Source organism: Osmerus eperlanus, chromosome 5 (genome assembly GCF_963692335.1).
Source record: "Osmerus eperlanus chromosome 5, fOsmEpe2.1, whole genome shotgun sequence".
In the NCBI taxonomy this organism is placed as follows: domain Eukaryota; kingdom Metazoa; phylum Chordata; class Actinopteri; order Osmeriformes; family Osmeridae; genus Osmerus; species Osmerus eperlanus.
This window is the reverse complement of record NC_085022.1, coordinates 10,631,146-10,655,087: the sequence shown is the minus strand read 5'-3', so window position 1 is coordinate 10,655,087 and position 23,942 is coordinate 10,631,146. Positions and strand designations below refer to the sequence as shown.

Below are 23,942 nucleotides of genomic sequence, written 5' to 3'. Positions count from 1 at the left end.
AATCAGAGCACTGATGGAGGGATTGTAAGTTCCTGGTTTAACAAGGGCAGTTGTTGTTACCATCCTGTAGGCCTACCTGTTCTGCAAGTGTGGTTTTCTGATGTACCAATCCTGTACCGGTGTACCACATGATGAACAATTTCTAACACAGTCTGCCACTGGCAAGGACAATCAGCTGTCCTTCCTGGCTGTCTCCCTGTAGTCTTAGGCGTCTCACAGTAGGACATTGCCATTTTTTGCCACATCTGGTGTCCTCATGCCTTGGTGTTTTTCAGAGCCAGTAGATAGATCTCTGTCCTAAGTTTTGCTAACTGTGACCTTTATTGCCTGCCATCTGTAGCTGCTAGTGTTTAGTTCCACAGGTGTATTATATGTTCATTAATTGTTTATGGTTCATTGAACAAACATGGGAAATATTGTTCAAACCCTATACAATAAAGATCTGGAAAGTTATTTCGACTTAGGCCTATACAAATCTATCTTTAAAATACAGTGTCCTGAAAAGGGGATGTCTCTTTTTTGTTGTTGTTGTTGTAGAGTTTACTATGTGCGTTTTACTTACCAAGAAACGTTAGCATTCCCTATTTACTAAACCAACAGAGGGCAATGTCGTAGAATTTGTTTGGAGGGGTGGTGATAACGACGTGTGGCTAGCAACTCGGGAAAATAGTATGGAGTTGAGCCGGACCCCCAGTTGAAGTTGATTTAGTTTGTTTTTGACCGTTTAAATGGGAGTTTACTCCATTTAACATGAGCCAACCTAAAATTCTGGACAGTCAGGCTCACAAGTGCAGCTGATTGGCTCCTAATTTTGTTCATAAAAGCTGTGTTTATGGACCAGAAGTCGCTGTAGCTATTGTGTACCGTTTTATAAGATTGTGCCTCCTCGCGGTGTAGAGTTGGAGTATATTTAATTCTTTTTCAGGCCCGGCGACGGGGACTCCCAAAGTCTTAATTTTTTTTCACCGTTTACACGCTGACGTAAGTTATGTACGTTGCACGGTTATGTATTAACTATAGCTAGCTATATAGTTTCTGAGATGATGATTTGAAGGTGTGTGATTACTTTATTTATTCTGTGTATGTGGAGCTGGCCCGTTACTCTGACACATACTGCACATCGACCAAAACGAACTGACCTACAGTAGCTGGTCAGTGGCTGGCTAACGGGATTCGCAGGACAGGAGTCGAAAAGGAAGGAGGAAGAATTTAGGGAGTTGCAGACTAGCTAGCCAGCCAGCTAGCTGGGGCTACACGTACTGTGCGAATGCAAAGTGAATTCCTGAGCTAGCTTTTTATCTTCTGACAATTCTTGTGTTCAACAGTAAAAAATAAATGTGGTAGTTATCCTTGCGCGATATTATTTCTCTACCAGAATACAGTTTTTGAGCATTTATTTGTTAGCACCAACTAGTCACACACTACGTGCTAGCAGTCACCGTGCAACAAGTCTTGTCCTGCTAGAGTTAAGGGTCTTTCTGAGTTGCACTTTTGTGCTTGATAGCCAGCTTGCTAGGCTCGGTTTTGGGTAGGCCATAGATAGTGGGATTGAGTCATTTTATTGCTATCTCTTTTTTTTAACTCAGTTTTCTATGTGGAAAACAGCAGGCGAGAATCTCCTATGGCTACATATGTGATTGAGAGTGGGGTGGTGCTGAAGAGTGCTGGCGAAAGGAGTCTGAACAACAATAGCAGCGAAGTGCTAGACACGGATTGTAAGACTTATGAGACACTGGAAAGTAACGTTAGGGAGATTAAGAGTCCTTCATCTTTTGGAGTATGTGGAGAAGAGTGTGAGGACGAAGCACTAGACGACCTGCAAGACAGCAAGTTTACTTTTACTTTGGAAAATGGCGAAGAGGCAGCGCCGTGGAGTCCAACCCAAACAGGAGGTCCACTTCAGGAAACGGCAACTTTAGACAATAGACAAAAACAAGAAGCGCAGCGAAGCTCTACTCCCGTCAGTCTTCCCCAGCAAAGCCCAGCGTCTGCACACAACGGAAGGTCTGATGTCCTTTCTGTTTTTGTGTGTTTTTCTAATTATGAGGACACTGACAGTACACTTAATATGGACCTATGCTTGAGTCACCTCATACCCATTCCATTGTTGTAATTTGCATTCTGAAGAGTTTCCCTGTGTTTGATTAGGGGTGCTGGAACAGAGCTGTAATTAGCAAATGAGGAGGTTGTTTCAAATATTCATAGTGCATATCAACGTTTCCTTAAGGGAATTCCTGTATCAACATGTCAAAGCATGTTTGAAACCTATGCAGGGGCGTAGGTTTCATATACACTTTTTGAAAACGGCAAATATGTGTACCCCCCTCTCACAAACACACAGTTTATATTACGAAAATGGCCGCATCCTCAGTAAAAAAAATAAAAGAAGCTGTCCCACCTAGGCACCCACATTTGAAAACAAGCCTATGCCCCTATCTCAAAGAATGTGGCCAATTGTGCAAAACACCCAAGTGATGCTGTGTTTTGGTGCATGGTCCTTAGGTTCCTCAATCTCATGGAAATTATTTTTACATTGCTCCCTCTCTTAGCTGGATTGCATTGTAACATGGAGATTAACACTGCATAACTGCTATACTGATGTTGTGGAATTTCTTGAATGGAAAAATGCTGTGAATGTTTTTGTGTCTGGTTGTGCAAGTACATTAGTGTTACTGATTAACGCACTAAAGGAGCTCTGTATACCGCAAGGAAACAGATGGATAGGCATTAGAAAGTAGCCTAATGGTTTATAATCTAAACCCTGACTGTATAACACACTGCTTCTTAACCTTGAAGCCTTTTTAGAAGCCAATGGCCTGCTTGTGATTCCACTTACAAGCTGAGGTCAGAGTGATTTTTTAATTAGCTGGCTGAATTAGGTATCAATTGTCCACACACACCATCTGTTATATGCTGAACTATGAACTTGGCTTGAAAGGCAGTTGTTAAGGAGTGTAAGAGTCACAAGCCACAGTTTACAAATGAATAATTAGACTGTCTGATTTTCTGTGTCCGTGCTCTTTAAATTATAAATGTTTTGGGGAACACTGAGGATCTCATAGGGAGAATAGGTCAGAGGAAATTCAAATGACATTTGAATTTGACTTCTGTTTGGCAGTCTGGAGCGTCAGGAATCCGTGGCAACGACAGAGGCTCGTTTGAGAATGGAAGGGGTGGAGCTGAAAGAGGAATGGCAGGATGAGGATTTCCCCAGGTGTGGCTCCCCCCCCCCCCCATGCCAACCACACAATCTTTGTAACAAGTTCTCATGAATGCCTCAGTAGCACATTGGGAGATGGTTCCAGCCTTTTCTCTAGACATAAAGACCTGACTGTGATTCTGCATTTGTAGGCCATTACCTGAAGAGGAGGAAGAGGACATTCATCTTGATGATGATCTCTTCACTGGCACATCTGGAGAAGAACAGCCTGGTACAGGATCTTCTCAAACATCACCCTTCAGACTTCTCACTCCATTGTTTCCAGTGATTACATATGAAGTGATTGAATAATTAAGTGTTATTGTTTATTGTGTTTTATTTGCCCCCCTGAAGGTGCAGGCTATGCTGCGAACAGTGGTAAGAAGACCAAGAAGAAACTGGCTGCTCCAGACATTAGCCTAACACTAGACCGCAGTGAGGGCTCTCTTCTCTCAGACGAACTGGACGAGAGCACTGAGCTGGACCTGGATGACATAGACACACCCTCAGATAACAGCAATGAGTTTGAATGGGAAGGTATAAATTGGAATTTAACACCCGCTGGCAATATATTATCCTGCAGCATAGTCCACTTTTTGTGTTGAGTTGGCAGGTTGTCTTTAAAATCTCAAGACGCACTCGGAATGGAGTGAAATGCGTTGTTGGCGCAATGACAGGCTTTTTGAAGAGGTTAATGGCTTGACAGACAGCCAAGCATACCCGCCTTGTTTCCTGGTCAGCCTTAAAGTTGGACAATACTATTCTTTCTCAGGTCTGTTTCTCCCAGTGGTGAACCCCCTCAGTGGAGAAACTAATTTTCCTTACCTAACCTTTCAGTGGTGTGACCAACTTTTCTGAGTGTGGTTGAAATGTGCTGTTGTGTTTTTGTGTTTCCACACTGCTGCTTTCCTCTGTCGCTCGGAAGGATTGTTTCCGTTCTTTGCCTGGAAACAGGCCCCAGGCCAGCAGCAGGTCTCTCTCTTCCATGTGGTAAGGTCTCCTGGACAGCCCCTGGTTTCCTCTGCATTGGCTCAATCAACCAAAACGTTCCAGATTCTGTTCTTCTGCCTCCAATTCCACTATTTGAACAAATTAATGGTGTGACCATGTGTTGTCTGATGCATTGAAGTCATTTTTTGTTTTGTAAGCATGCCCTCACTCCTTATCCCTTTCAAATCGTCTATGGTTTATATCCCACTTCTCAGACAGATAGCTGAGGTGTACAGGGAAGATTAACTTTTTTTGAGATGTTTTAGCTTTATGCAATCTTAAACATTTTGTCCCTCCTACTCATTGCATGTTCAACATTCCAAACACCGTACGATACGTGATTACTGGTTCTCTTGTTTGATTGGGGGACATTGTTGATCAGGCAATGGATCAAAGGCTGGATATTTTCTATCTATATATTGTAATATTTTCTGGATATTTGTTATTAGTACTGCAGGTGTTCAGGTAAGTTTCAAAGACGTCCATCCACCATGGATACAATTCAGCTGTAGATACTAGTCTATAAGCTATCATGTTTTTTATATTGTGCTCCACATACAGTGTCAGAGTACATTGAATGAGGAATGATAAACTGGGGTATCACTAGCTCAGGATGTGCCAGATGACCGACTGGCTGAAGAAGTTGTTTCTGTTTCAGATGACCTGCCCAAGCCCAAGGCCACAGAGCTGCTGCGTAAAGGTGTGGAGTCGGTCCAGGAGTACTCTGCCTCAGAGGAGAGGGATGAGGGCCGGCGCTGGAGGGTGTTCCGCATTGGGGAGCAGGAGCACCGCGTGGACATGAAGGCCATTGAGCCCTACAAGAGAGTCATCAGCCACGGAGGTCAGGGGCATGGCATGGTCTGTCATGGACAAGAGAGCCTGAATTATGGCTCTGGAAAGAGCAGTCCAGTTACCGTTGTTGTTTTATTTGTGTGTGTGTGTGTGCAGGTTACTATGGAGATGGGTTGAATGCCATCATTGTGTTTGCTGTGTGCTTTATGCCTGAAAGCAATCAACCAAACTACAGATACATCATGGACAATCTCTTCAAGTAAGGCATTTTTATTTCTATATTTGTATCTTAAAAAAAAAAAACGTTTTTCCTTGACTTAAGATCCCCACCTAGTGCCCCAGCTGATGCAGTTTCCGTGTGCAGGTATGTTATTGGAACACTGGAGCTGCTGGTGGCTGAGAACTACATGATTGTGTATTTGAACGGGGCCACGTCTCGGAGGAAGATGCCCGGTGTCGGCTGGCTCAGAAAGTGCTATCAACAGGTTGACAGGAGGTGAGTCACTACCACCATCTGTCATGTACAGGAGTGTCTATATAACCAGATCCCAGATACATAAGATGATGTTCCATCAGGGTAACAAGACTTTTTATTTTGCCAGGTTAAGAAAAAATCTAAAGTCTTTGATCATTGTCCACCCATCCTGGTTCATACGAACTCTCCTGGCCATTACTAAGCCTTTTATAAGGTAGGCGCTCAAGTGCTTAATAACAACAAGGTCAGCTCTACCGCACTGTTGTCACTCACAGACTTAACATCCCTGCTGTGTTTTCTCAGCTCCAAGTTTACCCAGAAGATCAAGTATGTTTTCAGCCTTACTGACCTGGCTGTGCTGGTCCCCATGGAGTATGTGTCTATACCAGAGTGCATCAAACAGTAAGTAAGCTCTGCCCAGACACCATCAGCTTATTGTCAAGGGCATCAGTCGATCGTACTGTATCAGAGGAATAACACAGAGGGTACATTTTGGGGACCTGTATGAAGGACTGAACATTTTCGTCTGCTGACTTCCTCTGTCCTGTCAAAGCCATTGTTCTGAAGCCTCTTACGCCAAGCTGAGAACTTAAGATTTGTAAAAGGTAAATAGCTGAATTGAGAAGGCGTTGAGTAAGACAAACATGGATTTTCTCAAATAGGGTGGGTAAATAGCTTTTCCAAGAACCTGTTTTCTAGAAATGCATTAGCATGGTAGCTGATTGTGCTTCAGCAGTTGGCTACTTCTCTCTTGGTATCTGTTCATAGTGCTTCTTTAGATATTTGGTTGCTGTTGGCTGTTATATTTCTCTATACCCTAACCCCTTTTCCCTACCCCCCTCCTAAGGTTTGACGACGAAAAAAATAGGAAAAGCCATAAAAGGTATCTACACTTTCACCCCAGAGCTGAGGCCAGGTGTCTAGGCATCTGTTGCATTGCTTGACACTAACAACAAAATCTGTTGTTTGGCTTGAGGAATGCAACTAAACCCCTCAGGCTATATCCCTACTGTAAAGGGCATTGTCACCTTCTGAACTAGATAACCTGAGTGGTACCGTCCTATGGAATATTAAGATACTTAACTCCTCATAAATCAAAGACAAGGGGTTCTTAATTTATATGTGGTGGTGGTAAACATGATGTCTGTTGTCTGTCCCAAAGCTAACCAATGCATTGATTTCATAGGCCTCAAGTACAGTTTTGAAATAATTGTGAGAATGCTGTTAAGCATTCTCACTATTGTTTTCCTGTTTCTCTTTATTGATTGTTTTCCTGTTTCTCTTTATTGTTGGAATGCTGCTTTGTTCTTTGAATCTTTATTGTTGGAATGCTGCTTCAGCATGTTCTTTGAATCTTTATTCAACTTATTGTTGGAATGCTGCTTCAGAATTCCAAGTATTGTTCTTTGAATCTTTATTGTTGGAATGCTGCTTCAGCATTCCAAGTATTGTTCTTTGAATATTTATTCAACTTATTTTTATTGTTGGAATGCTGCTTCAGCATTACAAGTATTATTCTTTGAATCTTTATTCAACTTATTGTTGGAATGCTGCTTCAGCATCTTTAATCTTTATTGGGTGTGCTTTGCCTTCGGCAAGGGCACAACCTTTGTTCTCTCACATATATATTATTATTTTAATTTATTTTTGCCCCCCTAAATCTTCGTCAATATTTGGCCTACATAGACAACCTAGGTGTCAAAAGTTTCGTCTTGGTAGCGATTGAGTTGCTTGTATTTTTATTTACGTTCCGTTGCATGGTTTAGGCTCAAGTTAAGTTTTTGTGGCGAAAAGTGAAGCTAACGGTGGCTAATTTGCTAGCCACAGTCACTGACGTTACTAACGTCACTGCGTCACGAAAACACGCGTGACTACCTGTAGCAGAACATTCGTTTCGCATCTGTTAACTTGGGGGATAGCTAGGCTAACTATAGCTTTACTGCAAGGCAGCTGCAGAAATGCCACAAGCAAAGAGGCCAGGGTGATAACTATTTACTCATTTTACTTTGTGATCTGAAACACAATTGTGAAATGTAATGTACAATATTAGCTGATATTATTAAGGAACTAGGCCCACATCTACTTTCGGAAACGGTAGTCTACTATTTCACTGAAGCATTAGCATCATGACATTAGCCTCTGTTGCCCGGGCAACACATACTACAGTGGTCTATGATGCATCTGTTTTCAATCGTTAAAATAAACATTCCTCACAAATACATTTTCGTTGTAGGATTTATTATGACATTACATTACAAGTAAACGATTTGTGGGTGAAATTATCATTACCTGTGGTTTCAAACCAGTGTTGCTCACTGCAACGCTGTAGCCTACGCGAGACACTACAAAAACATCTACAGCTGTAGGAAGTCAAACGGCGACAGAACATGTTCGGCACTCCCCTTACTTAAATCAAAAGTCTATCTAACTATTAACCTTAACTTCATTGCCACAGCCTAAACTTTGTAAATCTGTTCATGAAAATAATTAATTTCAGCCTAAACCGTACAACGGAACGTTAAATCCAATTCAACCAACGCAATCGCTACCAAGACGAACACAGCAGTAGTCTACTGTACTGTAGTAGTACAATTTACCGGGGCAGCTTCTCCACACAGGGATAGCGCACTTTGCGTTGTTACTGTTGTTACTTAATGATCGCTACCAGTGAGCTTTTTATGAAAGCGATTTTCCACTAAATAAATGTCAAGCTTATTTACGTTTTTGGGGGCATATTTTCAGTTAGCAGATGGTACTGTTTGAATCGCGATTCCATCTTCTACTGTTGGTAATGTCGTAGAATAATCTTCAAAGGGGGTTCTTTATTAATGAATGAATGCAATATGAGTAGGCTAAATGCCTGAAAGTATCACAAGAAGGGAAAAACTTAAAAGGACGTTTAAGTCATAGAGATTAGGTCAATTTTTACACCGGTCTGCCAAATTTATTCGTTTTGATTCAACTATGAGGCTGCCTCTTTCAGGGGAAATGAGAAGACATCTATTTCTACACTTCACTCGTATTTTGAGTTGTAAATGAGCAGCAAAAAAAAAAATGCTTTCAAATCTATAATATTTATAAATAATAAGTATGCATTTTTATATAAAATATACAGAAATATCAGTTGTAAAAATGTCATAAAAAAACGGACCCCCCTGTGCAACCGACGCAAGCAAGCACACCCTACAATTTCCCCAGAAATTGTACCCTCTCTAGTTCAACTTATTTTTATTATTATTATTTATCTTCTATTTCTTCCAAGACACCTTTCATCGCCTTCAAATCTTCAGCTATTAAAACCGTTCAGCTATCAAAAAATTCAGCAGTTTCAGGCCATGGGTGCTATGACTTTTCAGCTTTGTACCTCTTATGCTTGAATTAATATAAATCAATATTCATAATATTTTTAACATGGGTTTCCAATGGAGTTTTCTTTCAAATCCTCTCAAACTTCTTTAAACTTCTTCAACTTCCAAATCCTTCTTCTTCCTCAATCTTTCAGCTAGAGCCACCATTTAAACTTTAACATGTTGACAAAACCCTAAACTATTTTTAAATAATTCAGCTTTTTGATATCTATTCAACTTTTTTCAATATCACTGATTGTTTCATGACTTTTTCAAGCCGTTTCTGAGATTTACATGGGTGTGTACGTGAAACCCTAGAGTGCAGACTGAAACGCTTAGAGTGGAGGCCTGAGCTTCGGATGTCGTTGAAAAAATATTTCTAGTTTGCCAGCATTGCCACAATTTTCGCTCTTCATGCTTCATTTTTGGATCAATAGATAGCTAATTTTGTGCTGGTCGTAGACAGTTGTCTGTTGAATCCAACAGACGTACACATTTGTTCAGAGCCCCACGAAAGCGAGACAAAGTCCAACTCTCGCCCCATAGAGACCAATGCAAATCTGGTGACAAAATCGTCAGAGAAAGCAAAAAGAACAAGATTTTAAAACTGCCGGTAGAGTCGTATTTCTGACCGCACAGAAATATAAAGGACATCTCTGGTTTCGGCAGAGTCTTGGGTCTCGGAAAATATCCTTATTTTTTGGATTGGACGTATAGTTTTGCGTCTAGGTTAACTTGTTTGAGGTGTGGATTCTAGCTACATTTCTGTTATTCTCTGCCCTCAGCGTGTTAGCAATCATAGCTGCACCATCACCATGGCAACGACAGACACGCACCACTCAGTCTCACGCAGGTGATTGGTATTAGCTGATTAGTGGAGTCACAAGACAGAGTTTGATAGTATTTCAACCTAATACAATTTACAAGAGGTGACTCTGCAGGTGCTGATATCTCTTTTACTACTATTGCTAATGGAACTGTTTTATTCTACTACGCCACTGAGTGCGTTTACTTGACCATGAGAAACCAAATGTCGGTTTATGCCATACGATTACTCTGTTTACATGTGTAGTTAGTTATGCGATTACTCAATAAGCGCGTCTACATGATTCTTTTTATTAATCGTTGTATGACTAGCTAGCTTAGGCCTACTTCTTCTTCTGTTTAACAGTTCAGCTTTCAGCTTCTCCCGCATTGTATTTCAGCTCTTAGCGTTGTTAGATGATGCAGTTCAGTTTCCACACTGCCTCTTTTGTGTGACTCACACATTTTTGACATTCATTTCAGCTTGCGGGTATTTTCTCATTTCTGTATTTTCTGCTATTTAAGAAAAATAATTTCATATTTCAGCATTCCAACGCATTTTCAGCAGGAAATGCCTTTCTAGTTGTGAGAATGCTGTTAAGCATTCTCACTATTGTTTTCCTGTTTCTCTTTATTGTGAGAATGCTGTTAACCTTTTCATGTTCCTGTTAAATTTGCCTGAAAACGCCTAAACAGCATACCCAAAGTAAATTGGAAGCTGTTCTTGAACCATTTGGAGTACATGCATGTAAATGATCTCTTTTGAAAGCTGACACTCTGAAGTTATGTCCCCTGTTGTCAGGACCCCTGTCAGTCCTTCTAGTGTTGAGTAATAGAAGCTTGAACACAAGGAAAGTGAAAATTTCTATTTCCGCCTAGATTTTGTTTTGAAAACAGAGGCCTGAAGAGGCCTAGAGGTGGTAGGTATTATCTGGAAGACTAAATTGGACCACAGGTTGAAGCCTTACCCAATTCAAATCAAAAGTCAAACATAATACCACAATATATTCATATTTGACACATGTTTTTATAAGAGTACATCCAGGAATTTTCTAAAAGGGTCTTTTGGAGACTCCAAAATGACCCTTTGTAACCAAGGTCAAGGTCAAATAAAAAGGTATTATTTTTCATAATTGTTATCTCTGGCCCATCTCTGGTACTTAGAAATATCATATATAATAGCTAAATCCCTAATTAGTAATACTGAAACACAAAAACTGAAGCATGAACACATTGGAGTGCTTTATCTGATTCCAAGGATTGGCGCACAAAGAACACTGATTCTGTCAACCATATTGCGCAATCGACTGTTATTTTGAAGGCTCCACAGACGCATACAAATGAGGTATTGGCATTTTCAGCTAGCTGTCAGCTACAAGGCTAACGAGCTAATTTCAGAGCCAGTCGAAGCCAGTTCGAGAAATTTGTTTAGAACGAGTGTGGGGGGGGGGGGCGGGGGGGGGGCAGGACGCACAGACCTAGTTGGCTTTAGAGGGCTGTCAACGGGGCATGGAAGCTCCTATTGGGTCGAACAAGGTGTCAATCAAAAGGGGAGGGTTCAACGGACATTTTGAGACCTTCATTTTGTAAATACTCCGTTGATAAATCGGAGAAAATAACACTTTTATGTGAACAAGTTGTTTCTTCCGTCGGCTAACTTGCATAATGAAACAAAGGATAATGGCTATTCATGAACGTAAAACATTGTATTTGGACGAATTACTTTACATGGTTAGATACTTTGAACCCTTGGGACTTACGCAGATCAAGTTTTGATGGCATGATTTGCACACCTGGACCTATTTGAACAACTTAGGGTGAGTACAACTTTTTTCTTTGGCATTGTTGAAGGAATGTTCACCGGAAAAAGACGTTGACTTTGCTTGCTATTGCGACTTGATCTTGAATTGGTTTATTTCAATGGAAGCACAAGAATCGTAGCTTTCCAACGATGTATAACATGTGTAGCGTCTAAAAAATATATTTTTTAGAATTTAGTGCGTCGTAACTGAGGAAGGGGGAGGCAGCATTTTTGTCTCGCGGGCGAAACAGGAGCGTAAACAGGTTAAGCATTCCCACTATTGTTTTCCTGTTTCTCTTTATTATTATTATTATTGTGAGAATGCTGTTCAGCATTCTCACTTAGTTTTTCCGCCGTATTTTGGCCTTTAACTCGTTCTGCATACTTTAACCGATTCCTACAACTTTTGTATCAAAACGTTCAGCTCCTTCAGGAGATGATGGCTATGACTTTTGGTATTTCTCACTTTTATACTTTTTAAGACATTAAGGTTTTTGTGCAAATTATTCTCCCATTAAAAGTAATGGTAAATCCTTTCAAATCATTAAAAAGCTTCCTCCTCTTTCAAACGTAACTACTTCAGCTTACTTTCAGCTAGAGACACCATTCAACCTTTAAAATGTTCACAAGACATTCAGCTATTCCCAAATGATTCAGCTTTTTCAAATGTTCAGCCAATTTTGAATTATGACAGTTTGAAATACATTAAAATGTTTGCTCCTGCTCTTTTTCTGATATTCAACTAATTGTGAGAATGCTGTTAAGCATTCTAACTATTGTTTTCCTGTTTCTCTTTTTTCTCACTATTGTTTTTCAACTTCTTAGTTCTTCCGCCGTTTTTTGGCCTTTAACTCGTTCTGCATACTTTAACCGATTCCTACAACTTTTGTATCAAAACGTTCAGCTCCTTCAGGAGATGATGGCTATGACTTTTGGTATTTCTCACTTTTACACTTTTTAAGACATTAAGGTTTTTGTGCAAATTATTCTTCCATTAAAAGTAATGGTAAATCCTTTCAAATCATTAAAAAGCTTCCTCCTCTTTCAAACGTAACTACTTCAGCTTACTTTCAGCTAGAGACACCATTCAACCTTTAAAATGTTCACAAGACATTCAGCTATTCCCAAATGATTCAGCTTTTTCAAATGTTCAGCCAATTTTGAATTATGACAGTTTGAAATACATTAAAATGTTTGCTCCTTCTTGATTTTTATGAACGAGCAGCAAGCAGAGTGGCACACTGCTTGCTGCTCTTTTTCTGATATTGATGAAGAAAGTGTTTTGTCCGTCTCTTCATAAACGGAGTGACTAAGTTCAGTTGAGTTCTGGATTTTACTAAGTATTTATCAATCTGCAGATTGGGAGAGAAAACCAGTCTTCTGACCATAAATGACAACACAACACCAAGCTTAGGTCTCAACCAGGTCTCTCTCCGCTCCGAAAGCCGAAGGACCATCTTTAATAGGGCACAAGAATGTAAACATAGATTGTGACAGTCAGGCAGGAATGACGTTTCAACAGTCTCAGAGATAAAGATTCACTGCTCCCAACACATGACAACTCTCACACTAGAGAGTTCATAGTTGGAGCTCTCCTTGTCATGACAAGGACCGTTTACCAGTACTTTCTCCTGACCTCGAACATCTATTAACCTGACACATATACACAATATACTGTTATTAATAGCAAGCTTACATGATAAACGTACTAACTAGTATCCAATGACTAGTTCTATTGATTAGTGATTAGTGTAAGCACACATGAAATCCCAATTTCTTCCACAATATTCAACTAATTTGTCAAACAAATTCCTCTAACGTTCATATAGTTTAACTTACAGAAACAAGTTATACCTTAAAATGTAGGAAAAATTGTCCTCTTTCAGCCAATGTAACTACTAAAGAGCTCACATTTACAGATTTTCAGCTATGAGCCTTGAAGCGAGAGCAGCCTTTCAAATTCTCTCACTAACTTCAATGGAGAGGTGAGTAAAATCAGTCAGAGAAAGCAAGAAGGAACAAGATTTTGAAACTGCCGATAGAGTCGTATTTCTGACCGCACAGACATATAAAGGACATCTCTGGTTTCGGCAGAGTCTTGGGTCTCGGAAAATATCCTTATATTTTGGATTGGACGTATAGTTTTGCGTCTAGGTCAACTTGTTTGAGGTGTGGATGCTAGGTAAATGTTCGTTTTTCTCTCTGCCTAGCTCGTTAGCTATCACAGCTGCGCCGTCACCGTGGCAACCAAACAAACAAGCACCAGGAAAGCAAAAGGAACACGTTTTTGAAACTGCAGGTAGAGTCGTATTTCTGACTGCACAGACATATAAAGAATATCTCTGGTTTCGGCAGAGTCTTGGGTCTCGGAAAATATCCTTATATTTTGGATTGGACGTACAGTTTTGCGTCTAGGTTATCTTGTTTGAGGTGTGGATTCTAGCTACATTTCTCTTATTCTCTGCCCTCAGCGCGTTAGCAATCATAGCTGCACCATCACCGTAACGACAGACACGCACCACTCAGTCTCTCACACAGGTGATTGGTACGTTTACTTGACCATGAGAAACACGATTACTAGCAATTGTCGGTTTATGCCAATAATACGATTACTCCGTTTACATGTGTAATTAGTTATGCGATTACTCAATAAACGCGTCTACATGATTCTTTTTTATTAATCGTTGTATGCTCCACGGACAAAACTTGCACCATCATCCTTCTGCAACAAAGTGTCGCCGTGTCTTCCTGTATCGGCTCTACTGCTGTATGTTTCATTCCATCAACACATTGAATCCTACTAAGAAAGCCGAGTAAACGCATAGGCTACATCTGCTACTGCTAATACTATCTCAACTATAATTTAATCTGTTAAAACGATAATATTCTTGTTACGACTAGCTAGCCTACTTCTTCTGTTTAACAGTTCAGCTTTCAGCTTCTCCCACATTGTAGGCTATTTTAGCTCTTAGCTTTGTTAAGATGATGCAGTTCAGCTTCCACACTGCCTCTTTTGTGTGACTCACACATTTTTGAAAATCATTTCAGCTTGCGGGTATTTTCTCATTTCTCACTTTTATACTTTTATACTATTAAGGTTTTTGTGCAAATTATTCTCCCTTTTAAAGTAATGGTAAATCCTTTCAAATCATTGTTGGAATGCTGCTCCAGCCCCTTTCAAAAATACCTTTTGGTTGCTTTGAAGCTTCAGCTTATAACTTTCTACTAAATTTTCACTATTTTCAGCTTTTTTAGCATGGTCAGCTATCCCCATTCAGGTTTTCAGCATTCTCACTGCTGTTTCGCAGGAACAGCCTTTTCTAGTTTGTCAAACAAATTCCTCTAACGTTCATATAGTTTAACTTACAGAAACAAGTTATACCTTAAAATGTAGGAAAAATTGTCCTCTTTCAGCCAATGTAACTACTAAAGAGCTCACATTTACAGATTTTCAGCTATGAGCCTTGAAGCGAGAGCAGCCTTTCAAATTCTCTCACTAACTTCAATGGAGAGGTGAGTAAAATCAGTCAGAGAAAGCAAGAAGGAACAAGATTTTGAAACTGCCGATAGAGTCGTATTTCTGACCGCACAGACATATAAAGGACATCTCTGGTTTCGGCAGAGTCTTGGGTCTCGGAAAATATCCTTATATTTTGGATTGGACGTATAGTTTTGCGTCTAGGTCAACTTGTTTGAGGTGTGGATGCTAGGTAAATGTTCGTTTTTCTCTCTGCCTAGCTCGTTAGCTATCACAGCTGCGCCATCACCGTGGCAACCAAACAAACAAGCACCAGGAAAGCAAAAGGAACACGTTTTTGAAACTGCAGGTAGAGTCGTATTTCTGACTGCACATACATATAAAGAATATCTCTGGTTTCGGCAGAGTCTTGGGTCTCGGAAAATATCATTAGATTTTGGATTGGACGTACAGTTTTGCGTCTAGGTTAACTTGTTTGAGGTGTGGATTCTAGCTACATTAGTTATTCTCTCTGCCCAGCTCGTTAGCGATCACAGCTGCTCCATCGCCGTGGCAACCAAACAAACACGCACCAAGAAAGCAGAAGGAACACGTTTTTGAAACTGCAGGTAGAGTCGTATTTCTGACTGCACATACATATAAAGAATATCTCTGGTTTCGGCAGAGTCTTGGGTCTCGGAGAATATCATTAGATTTTGGATTGGACGTACAGTTTTGCGTCTAGGTTATCTTGTTTGAGGTGTGGATTCTAGCTACATTTCTCTTATTCTGTGCCCTCACCGCATTAGCAATCATAGCTGCACCATCACCGTAACGACAGACACGCACCACTCAGTCTCTCACACAGGTGATTGGTACATTTACTTGACCATGAGAAACACGATTACTAGCTATTGTCGGTTTATACCAATAATACGATTACTCCGTTTACATGTGTAATTAGTTATGCGATTACTCAATAAACGCGTCTACATGATTCTTTTTTATTAATCGTTGTATGCTCCACGGACAAAACTTGCACCATCATCCTTCTGCAACAAAGTGTCGCCGTGTCTTCCTGTATCGGCCCTACTGCTGTATGTTTCATTCCATCAACACATTGAATCCTACTAAGAAAGCCGAGTAAACGCACTCAATGGTAGGCTACATCTGCTACTGCTATTACTATCCCAACTATAATTTCAGCTGTTAAAACGATAATAATCTTGTTACGACTAGCTAGCCTACTTCTTCTGTTTAACAGTTCAGCTTTCAGCTTCTCCCACATTGTAGGCTATTTTAGCTCTTAGCTTTGTTAAGATGATGCAGTTCAGCTTCCACACTGCCTCTTTTGTGTCACTCACACATTTTTGAAATTCATTTCAGCTTGCGGGTATTTTCTCATTTCTCACTTTTATACTTTTTAAAATATAAAGGTTTTTGTGCAAATTATTCTCCCTTTAAAAGTAATGGTAAATCCTTTCAAATCATTGTTGGAATGCTGCTCCAGCCCCTTTCAAAAATACCTTTCGGTTGCTTTGAAGCTTCAGCTTATAACTTTCTACTAAATTTTCACTATTTTCAGCTTTTTTAGCATGGTCAGCTATCCCCATTCAGGTTTTCAGCATTCTCACTGCTGTTTCGCAGTAACAGCCTTTTCTAGTTATTATTGTGAGAATGCTGTTCAGCAGTCTCACTGTTTTTCCAACTTCTTAGTTCTTCTGCCGTTTTTTGTCCTTTAACCAGTCCTGCATACTTTCACCGATTCCTACAATTTTTGTATCAAAACGTTCAGCTCCTTCAGGAGATGTGTGCTATGTCTTTTGGTATTTCTCACTTTTATACTTTTTAAGATATTAAGGTTTTTGTGCAAATTATTCTCCCATTAAAAGTAATGGTAAATCCTTTCAAATCATTAAAAAGCTTCCTCCTCTTTCAAACGTAACTACTTCAGCATACTTTCAGCTAGAGACACCATTCAACCTTTAAAATGTTCACAAGACATTCAGCTATTCCCAAATGATTCAGCTTTTTCAAATATTCAGCCAATTTTGTATTATGACAGTTTGAAATACATTAAAATGTTTGCTCCTTCTTGATTTTTATGAATGAGCAGCCAGCAGAGTGGCACACTGCTGCCTGCTCTTTTTCTGATATTCAACTAAATTGTCAAACAAATTCCTCTAATTTTCATATAGTTTAACTTACAGAAACAATTTATACCTTAAAATGTAGGAAAAGTTGTCCTCTTTCAGCCAATGTAACTACTAAAGAGCTCACATTTACAGATTTTCAGCTATGAGCCTTGAAGCGAGAGCAGCCTTTCAAATTCTCTCACTAACTTCAATGGAGAGGTGGGTAAAATCCGTCAGAGAAAGCAAGAAGGAAGACGATTTCGAAACTGCCGGTAGAGACATATTTCTGTCCGCACAGACATATAAAGGACATCTCTAGTTTCGGAAGAGTCTTGGGTCTCGGAAAATATCCTAATTTTATATATTGGACGTGTAGTTTTGCGTCTAGGTCAACTTGTTTGAGGTGTGGATGCTAGGTAAATGTTTGTTTTTCTCTCTGCCTAGCTCGTTAGCTATCACAGCTGCGCCATCACCGTGGCAACCAAACAGACACGCACCATGAACGTTTTTGAAACTGCCAAAGGAGTTGTATTTCTGACCGCACAGACACATAAAGGATATCTATGGTTTCGGCAGTCTTGGAATGAAATATACGTAATTATGTGGGCAATTTAGAACAGCGGACAGATTCGATATTTGATCTTTTGTTAGCATTCTAGTGACTCTACTGTCATCATGGCTGCTAATAGAACGGTGAAACCAGGTCACATACGGTCTAATAACTATCATTCAGTACCTAGCTACAAACAAATGCTTCGTAACTGAAGAGTATTTACTTTTTATTGGCGATATTGACAACAGAGGTTAAGGAACTTGTCTTTAATCAAAAGATGGTCTCCGTTTTCAATTTGAAGCAGTAGATTTAGCTTATGTAGGAAATTTTCCATTGCATCCTCTCTAGCTTCACACCTTCGGTTATTATTCAAGCCTACGGTGTTAATACCACTTTGACACACTTGCAAGAAATGATCCGCTGGTTAGATGTAACATGATCTTATTATTTAAGTATAAAAAACACCAGGGACAACGACAACATTGGCAACCCTGCACTATGAATTATTATTTAGATGTCATCTTAAATTAAGTGTCTGAACAGGACTGGGTGTGCAGGCACACATGATTAGTTTCTCCTCCGTCTTGAACCTGAAACCTAGATTCTAGGTTAGAAATGTTGCCAGTCTGTTGCCAATGACCAACGGTTGCTACGTTTTTCCAGCAAGTTCAAGTCATTCCAGTGTTGTCCTTTTACCTTCAAATTCGTTCAACCCAGACTTCAGAAACTGGTTTTCTGCTAAATTTTCACATTTTCCTGCAGCTCATCTTTCTGAATTTTTGCCCTTATTGTTTTGCATTTTTCTTCTTATTTTCTTCTCTTTTCTTCTGTTTTCTGCCTTCATCTTGCTGCAGGTCCTTTCTAACATACATTTCAGGCCTTTTGAAACTCCAGCAAATAATTTTCTGCTAAACTTTCAAATTCTTCAGAATTATTTCTCTTTTTGCATTTTTCTTCTCTTTTCTGTAGTTTTATACCTTCGTCCAGCTCCAGCCCCTTTCAAAAATACCTTTCAGGTGCTTCAGCTTATAACTTTCTACTAAATTTTCACAATTTGCCGCTTTTTTAGCATGGTCAGCTATCCCCATTCAGGTTTTAAGCATTCTCACTGCTGTTTCGCAGGAACAGCCGTTTCTAGTTGGGTGTGCTCACGCCTTAGGTGAGCACAACCATTGTTCTCTCACATATATATTTATTATTTATTGTTTATTTTCGCCCCCCTAAGGATCAGTCAATATTTGGACTACATAGACAACGCCTGTGTCAAAATGTTCGTCTTGGTCTCGATTGCGTTGCTTGTATTTTTATTTACGTTCCGTTGCACGGTTTAGGAGGTTACAACGTTTTTGTGGCAAAAAGTGCCTTTCGTCAACGAAGGGTACTCAGTGCTAGCTATGTCAGCACATGTTAGCAACGACGCATAGATTGATGTGCAGTTGCACAGCGAGTATCGTGCTGTGGTGTACTAGCAGCACATGTACATTCAAGCAAATCAAGACTTGCAGGTACAGTAAGTAATGTCACATTAAATAATGTATTTAAACTCAAGCTTGTGTGGTGCGTCACTGTCTTCAATGCCACAGCCTAAACTTTGTCAAAAGAAACATTCTAATTTCTGGCGTATTCAAACAATCCCCTCAGAGACGTTTGGCTAGCAACAGCAGCTAGCTTGCTCGTAGCAAACTTCTTTTGAATAAGCCATTTCCCCCTAAATTAATGTAAAACTTGTTTACGTTTTTGGGGGCATATTTTCAGTTAGCAGACAATACTGTTTGAATCGCGATTCCATCTGAAATACTGCCGGTGACAACGTTTTTACGGTAGCTTGTTTCAAAGGGGATTCTTGAGTAGGCTAAATGCTTGAAAATATCACTAGATGGGAAAAACTTAAGGGGACGGACCCACCTGCAACCGACGCAAGCGAGCACACCCTACAATTTCCCCAGAAATTGTACCCTCTCTAGTTATTGTTTATTTTCGCCCCCCTAAGGATCAGTCAATATTTGGACTACATAGACAACGGCGGTGTCAAAAGGTTCGTCTTGGTCTCGATTGCGTTGGTTGTATTTTTATTTACGTTCCGTTGGATGGTTGAAGTTCAAATTACGTTTTTGTGGCGAAAGGTGAAGCTAATGGTGGCTAACTTGCTAGTCAGTCACTGACATTACTAACGTCACTAACGTCACGAAAACACGCGTGACTACCTGTAGCAGAACATTCGTTTCGCATCTGTTAACTTGGGGGATAGCTCGGCTAACTATAGACAAGTTTACGCGCCAAATCCCAGGGGGCCGCCATAACTCTACACAAATGCATTTCATTTCTGCCGGAAGTGGTTTGCAAAGCGTCTGCCGGTGTAAACACAGCGATGTCGATGCTAGCTTGGGATCACGGTTCTACGACTTTGACATACTTGTCGTTTGACATTTACTACTGGATAAGTTGCCAACGTCGTCGCCATACTTTTAAGTACATTTTAGAGTAGATTTATAGTTATAAAGCTTTTGCCAGTCCATCATTTTGTAGCTTTTAACATGGAGCAAAGGCAATGTCAGAAGATGACTTTAGTCGGTGATTCATTAGAACATTTGTTGTCTAGCTCTTCAATCTCTCAGCAAAATGTAGGCTAATTATTTGGCTAAAGGATGCCACATGTATCAGACAGAAGTTGTTCTATAAATTCGTAGCCCGACATTAAAAACATTTATAGTCGGTTGACTTAAATCAAAAGTCTTTCAATAGGTGAAACTATCTGACTACTAACTTGAACTTCATTGCCACAGCCTAAACTTTGTCAATCTTTCATGAAAATAATTAATTTCAGCCTAAACCGTACAACGGAACGTTACATCGAATTCAACCAACACAATCGCTACCAAGACGAACACAGCAGTAGTCTAGTACTGTACTGTAGTACAATTTACCGGGGCAGCTTCTCCACACAGGGCTATATCGCATTTTGCGTTGCGTTGTCATAGAGATTAGGTCAATTTTTACACTGGTCTGCCAAATGTATTCGTTTTGATTCAGCTATGAGGCTGCATCTTGCAGGGGAAATAAGACATCATATTTCATTCTACACTTCACTCGTATTTTGAGTTGTAAATGAGCAGCAAAAAAAAGATCCTTTTAAATCTATGTAATCCTTATAAATAATAAGTAGGCCCTATGCATTTTTATATAAAATATACAGAAATATCAGTTGTAAAAATGTCATTAAAAAACTGACCCCTGTGCAAACGACGCAAGCAAGCACACCCTACAATTTCCACAGAAATTGTACCCTCTCTAGTTAAGTATAATTTCTTTAAAACTCACAGGTTTTGAATTGAAGTGGTCGGTTGGTAAGAGAGCACGACTTCTGGTGTTTGGATTGTAGAATGCAGTGTTGACTGAAGGGTTTGGACTGGCGTCAAGTCACCAGGGTTTGGATTGCACCGTTGCCATGGCTGCACGTGGCCCTCCTAACCAGTATTCACCCCACACTTAGCTTGTCCCTTCACACTGCTGGCCACATGACTCTGCATTCCTTAGTTCTACCTCAGTGTACCCTACACCCTTCTGTGATGCCTGCCTTGCCTATGCAAACCAAATATTTTCACTCTTTGTATTCTCTTAACAACCCACCACTCATGCAAATGGTTTCAGTTGACTAAATCAAACAAGTGTTTTTATTTTATTTTTTCCTCACCAAGTGTCTCTGATATGAATATGATATTGGCACATCAACTTATTATGAGGAGAGACAAAAGGGTTTAAAGGCTTCTAATGCATTGCTAAGTTGGTTTCAGTAATACAAAGGTGTGATGTCCGCCTGCTCTCCTCCCTCAGGACTGATCAGGACATGCATGGCAGAGTGGAGATGGCTGCTGCCGCACTTCCTGAGTGAGAGCCGTAGCACTGCCAGGCCAGGACGGAGGAACACACAGACAAAAACATGGATAGAAACACAGTGACTTGTGTCCTGTGTGCTGCGACTGAAGTCTAGCTCTTTGTGTCAGAGTGCCTTTTTGTGACTATGCTGCCTGTTACATTATGGAACTTATCTGTCAGCTGTGTTAGTGTGCCATTTGCCCGATATCTGGTTGTTCTCTCACTGCTCTCTTTCAGATGTTTTTATAATCTCTTGTATATCAAGCCAAACATAGATATATTTTGATGTTGTCTCAGTTGCTGTTGCCATGTATTTAAGGCACTCTGTTTCAAATGGTTGATGCATGTTCTTCATTACATTTAAATATATATTTATATTCAAAAGGTGATAAAGGACAGAGATTAATATATTTTTTATGTTTGATTTGAATTTGAACCATATTTTACGTTATTAGACAACTGTTGCATGGCATTGCTTAGAGCAGGTTTAATTGAACACTCATAGAACATACTTTACTGCTGCAAGAATCCCACCTGAAATAGTTTTATCTGAGTGTCGTGGGTGGGTGCCATTTAATAGTGAGAGTGTATGTGAAACCTGAACCAATCATAAAGAAGTAGTGACACGAATAAGGATAAATCTCTTTGAATTCTGTAGTATGTTGATTGAGTATTTTAGAGTGGATACTGTACATTTCTGAACCCAATTGTATGCTTTTATTTATTAGAAATGACTGCTTATCAAAAATAATTTTGATAGAATGTGTTTTACAGTAGGATGCATGCATTACACAGTAGCTGCTATTCATGTAAAAATGAATAAACATTAAAGGCCTGTACTGTACAAGGAATTGCTTACATAAAACTGGATTTATGTAAGACTCATATGAATGTAACTACACAGCAGTTATTTTTCGATGGTGGCTGTGCATATAATGTTTTGGATGTTTGGTATCAGCAGACAGTCAATGCTGAAATAAAATAATCTTGAACAGGGAAGAAAAAGTCCATGGCTGTCAAATTGCATGGTAATTGTTTCTTCCATTAGATGGCACTCTTCACATTTAACATACAAACTACATGGAACAAATGTAAACAGATCATTTATACACAAATATATTATTTTGTCATATTTACAAAGAAAATAACATTTTAGAAAATCATCAGTTCTTGAGATTGACTACGTATTGCTTTGTGGCGGAGGACTGACTCCAGACATCTGATGGTAACATCATCAACCTCTGGATCAAACTTGTTAGCTATGAGGTGGTGTTGTTGTAGCAGCCACTGTAGGTCTCCGACCCCATAGACACACACTGCTCTTCTGTAGGTGCCAGTACATGGTGGGTAGGGGGCACCACTTTTCACATCTCCTGCTAGGTAAGACCACTTTACCAGACGAGCAATGGAGATCATGTCGGATTCATGATACTTCTCATTAGCAGGCTTTGAGCCTGGAACTGAAGGCATACGCTGAAGAGTAGCCCACAGGTGTTCATCTGGGCTGTATGTATCTTTCTCCCATTCTAAAAGGTTGTGGACTTTTTTACTCTCCATCACATGTTGCACAAAGTCCCTTGTGACCACAAAGTAGGCATTACCTGAGAACATGGGTGTGCTGATGGGAGGGGGACTCTTCTTCACACTGGTCCAAATCACAGTGTTAGTAACATTGTGGTGGAACTGCCACCTGCCTTTCTTATAGTCATTTGTAGCTTCAGACTCCATGCTGTTCTTACCATTGAGTAACTTAAGAGCCTGAACCATCTCTGCGTTGGTTTTAATGGGAAAGTCTGTTCCACAAGTGTTGAGTAGGTATCTCCACTTAACGGTTGAGTTCAGCAAATCCTTCATGCAATTTAAATCGGCTTGCACCCGAGACCAAGATGCATAAACCACACTCTCCAGTGTACTGGCCACAAACACATTGGGAAAGCAGGATATGATGGCTTTCACTGCATTCATGAATTCCTTAGAAGACTTCTGGTCTACATGTACACAGTATACATTCTGAGGAGTATAAACGGCACGCAAGAGTCGCTCAAACATCTCAATCTTCTCATGGATCACAATAGAATAGGCAATAGGGAAGTCTCTCTCTTCTTCACTCAGTGGTGTTGTGAGGAACCCTCGGTCTTTGACATATGCCTTACAATCCTGAGTAACTTTGAGGTAGAATTCTTCAGAGTGAAGCCTGCTCTTCCTCCTGGAGGTCAGAAGCCGACTAAGGTTACCTTTCCCCAGGCCTTCGATGTCCCCACTGATGATGGCAGAGCAGGTGGGTAGGTCATCGACATACTCCTGGGGTGCGACATCTGCCACTATCAGGGATCTCTTCTGTGAGCATGTCTGTCTGTGAGTTTGCCAGAGAAGAAAGTACATAGATGTGGTCATTAGTATGAGAGAGAGATTCAGGATGAATCTCCGAAACCTTGATCCTACCATGGAAAAAGATTTTGGTGCTGAGCTTTAAAAAGTGATTTTTTTAATCAATGCCAGATCCCAACGATCACCAT

General features: G+C 40.1%; 2 protein-coding genes across 4 annotated transcripts; one reads left to right on the top strand and one right to left on the bottom strand.

The window, feature by feature from the left end:
- Positions 1 to 1,130: 1,130 nt before the first annotated feature.
- Positions 1,131 to 22,434, top strand: bnip2 (BCL2 interacting protein 2). Of its 3 annotated transcripts, XM_062461586.1 has the most exons (12): positions 1,131 to 2,004; positions 3,119 to 3,214; positions 3,352 to 3,431; positions 3,554 to 3,736; positions 4,848 to 5,030; positions 5,138 to 5,240; positions 5,346 to 5,477; positions 5,584 to 5,670; positions 5,760 to 5,858; positions 6,304 to 6,339; positions 20,874 to 20,897; positions 21,385 to 22,434. In XM_062461586.1, exons 1-11 carry the CDS (start codon positions 1,622 to 1,624, stop codon positions 20,878 to 20,880), a joined length of 1,389 nt encoding a protein of 462 aa, XP_062317570.1. In that variant the 5' UTR covers positions 1,131 to 1,621; the 3' UTR covers positions 20,881 to 20,897; positions 21,385 to 22,434. The 3 variants fall into 3 exon arrangements, with proteins under 3 accessions (XP_062317570.1, XP_062317569.1, XP_062317568.1); XM_062461584.1 differs by lacking the exon at positions 20,874 to 20,897 and having other exon boundaries at positions 1,139 to 2,004; XM_062461585.1 differs by lacking the exons at positions 6,304 to 6,339; positions 20,874 to 20,897 and having other exon boundaries at positions 1,133 to 2,004.
- gcnt3 (glucosaminyl (N-acetyl) transferase 3, mucin type) lies at positions 22,130 to 23,942 on the bottom strand. The gene has a single exon (XM_062461587.1). The coding sequence runs from the start codon at positions 23,869 to 23,871 to the stop codon at positions 22,579 to 22,581; it is 1,293 nt and encodes a 430-aa protein (XP_062317571.1). The 5' UTR covers positions 23,872 to 23,942; the 3' UTR covers positions 22,130 to 22,578.

What these genes read in the sequence shown, in the direction of transcription:
- bnip2 (XM_062461584.1), top strand. Translation starts at nt 1,622, where the DNA reads ATGGCTACATATGTGATTGAGAGTGGGGTGGTGCTGAAGAGTGCTGGC. An exon ending in ATCTGGAGAAGAACAGCCTG is followed by an intron (nt 3,432 to 3,553) that starts GTACAGGATCTT and finishes GCCCCCCTGAAG; the next exon opens with GTGCAGGCTATGCTGCGAAC. An exon ending in GAGAGTCATCAGCCACGGAG is followed by an intron (nt 5,031 to 5,137) that starts GTCAGGGGCATG and finishes GTGTGTGTGCAG; the next exon opens with GTTACTATGGAGATGGGTTG.
- gcnt3 (XM_062461587.1), bottom strand. Translation starts at nt 23,871, where the DNA reads ATGGTAGGATCAAGGTTTCGGAGATTCATCCTGAATCTCTCTCTCATA.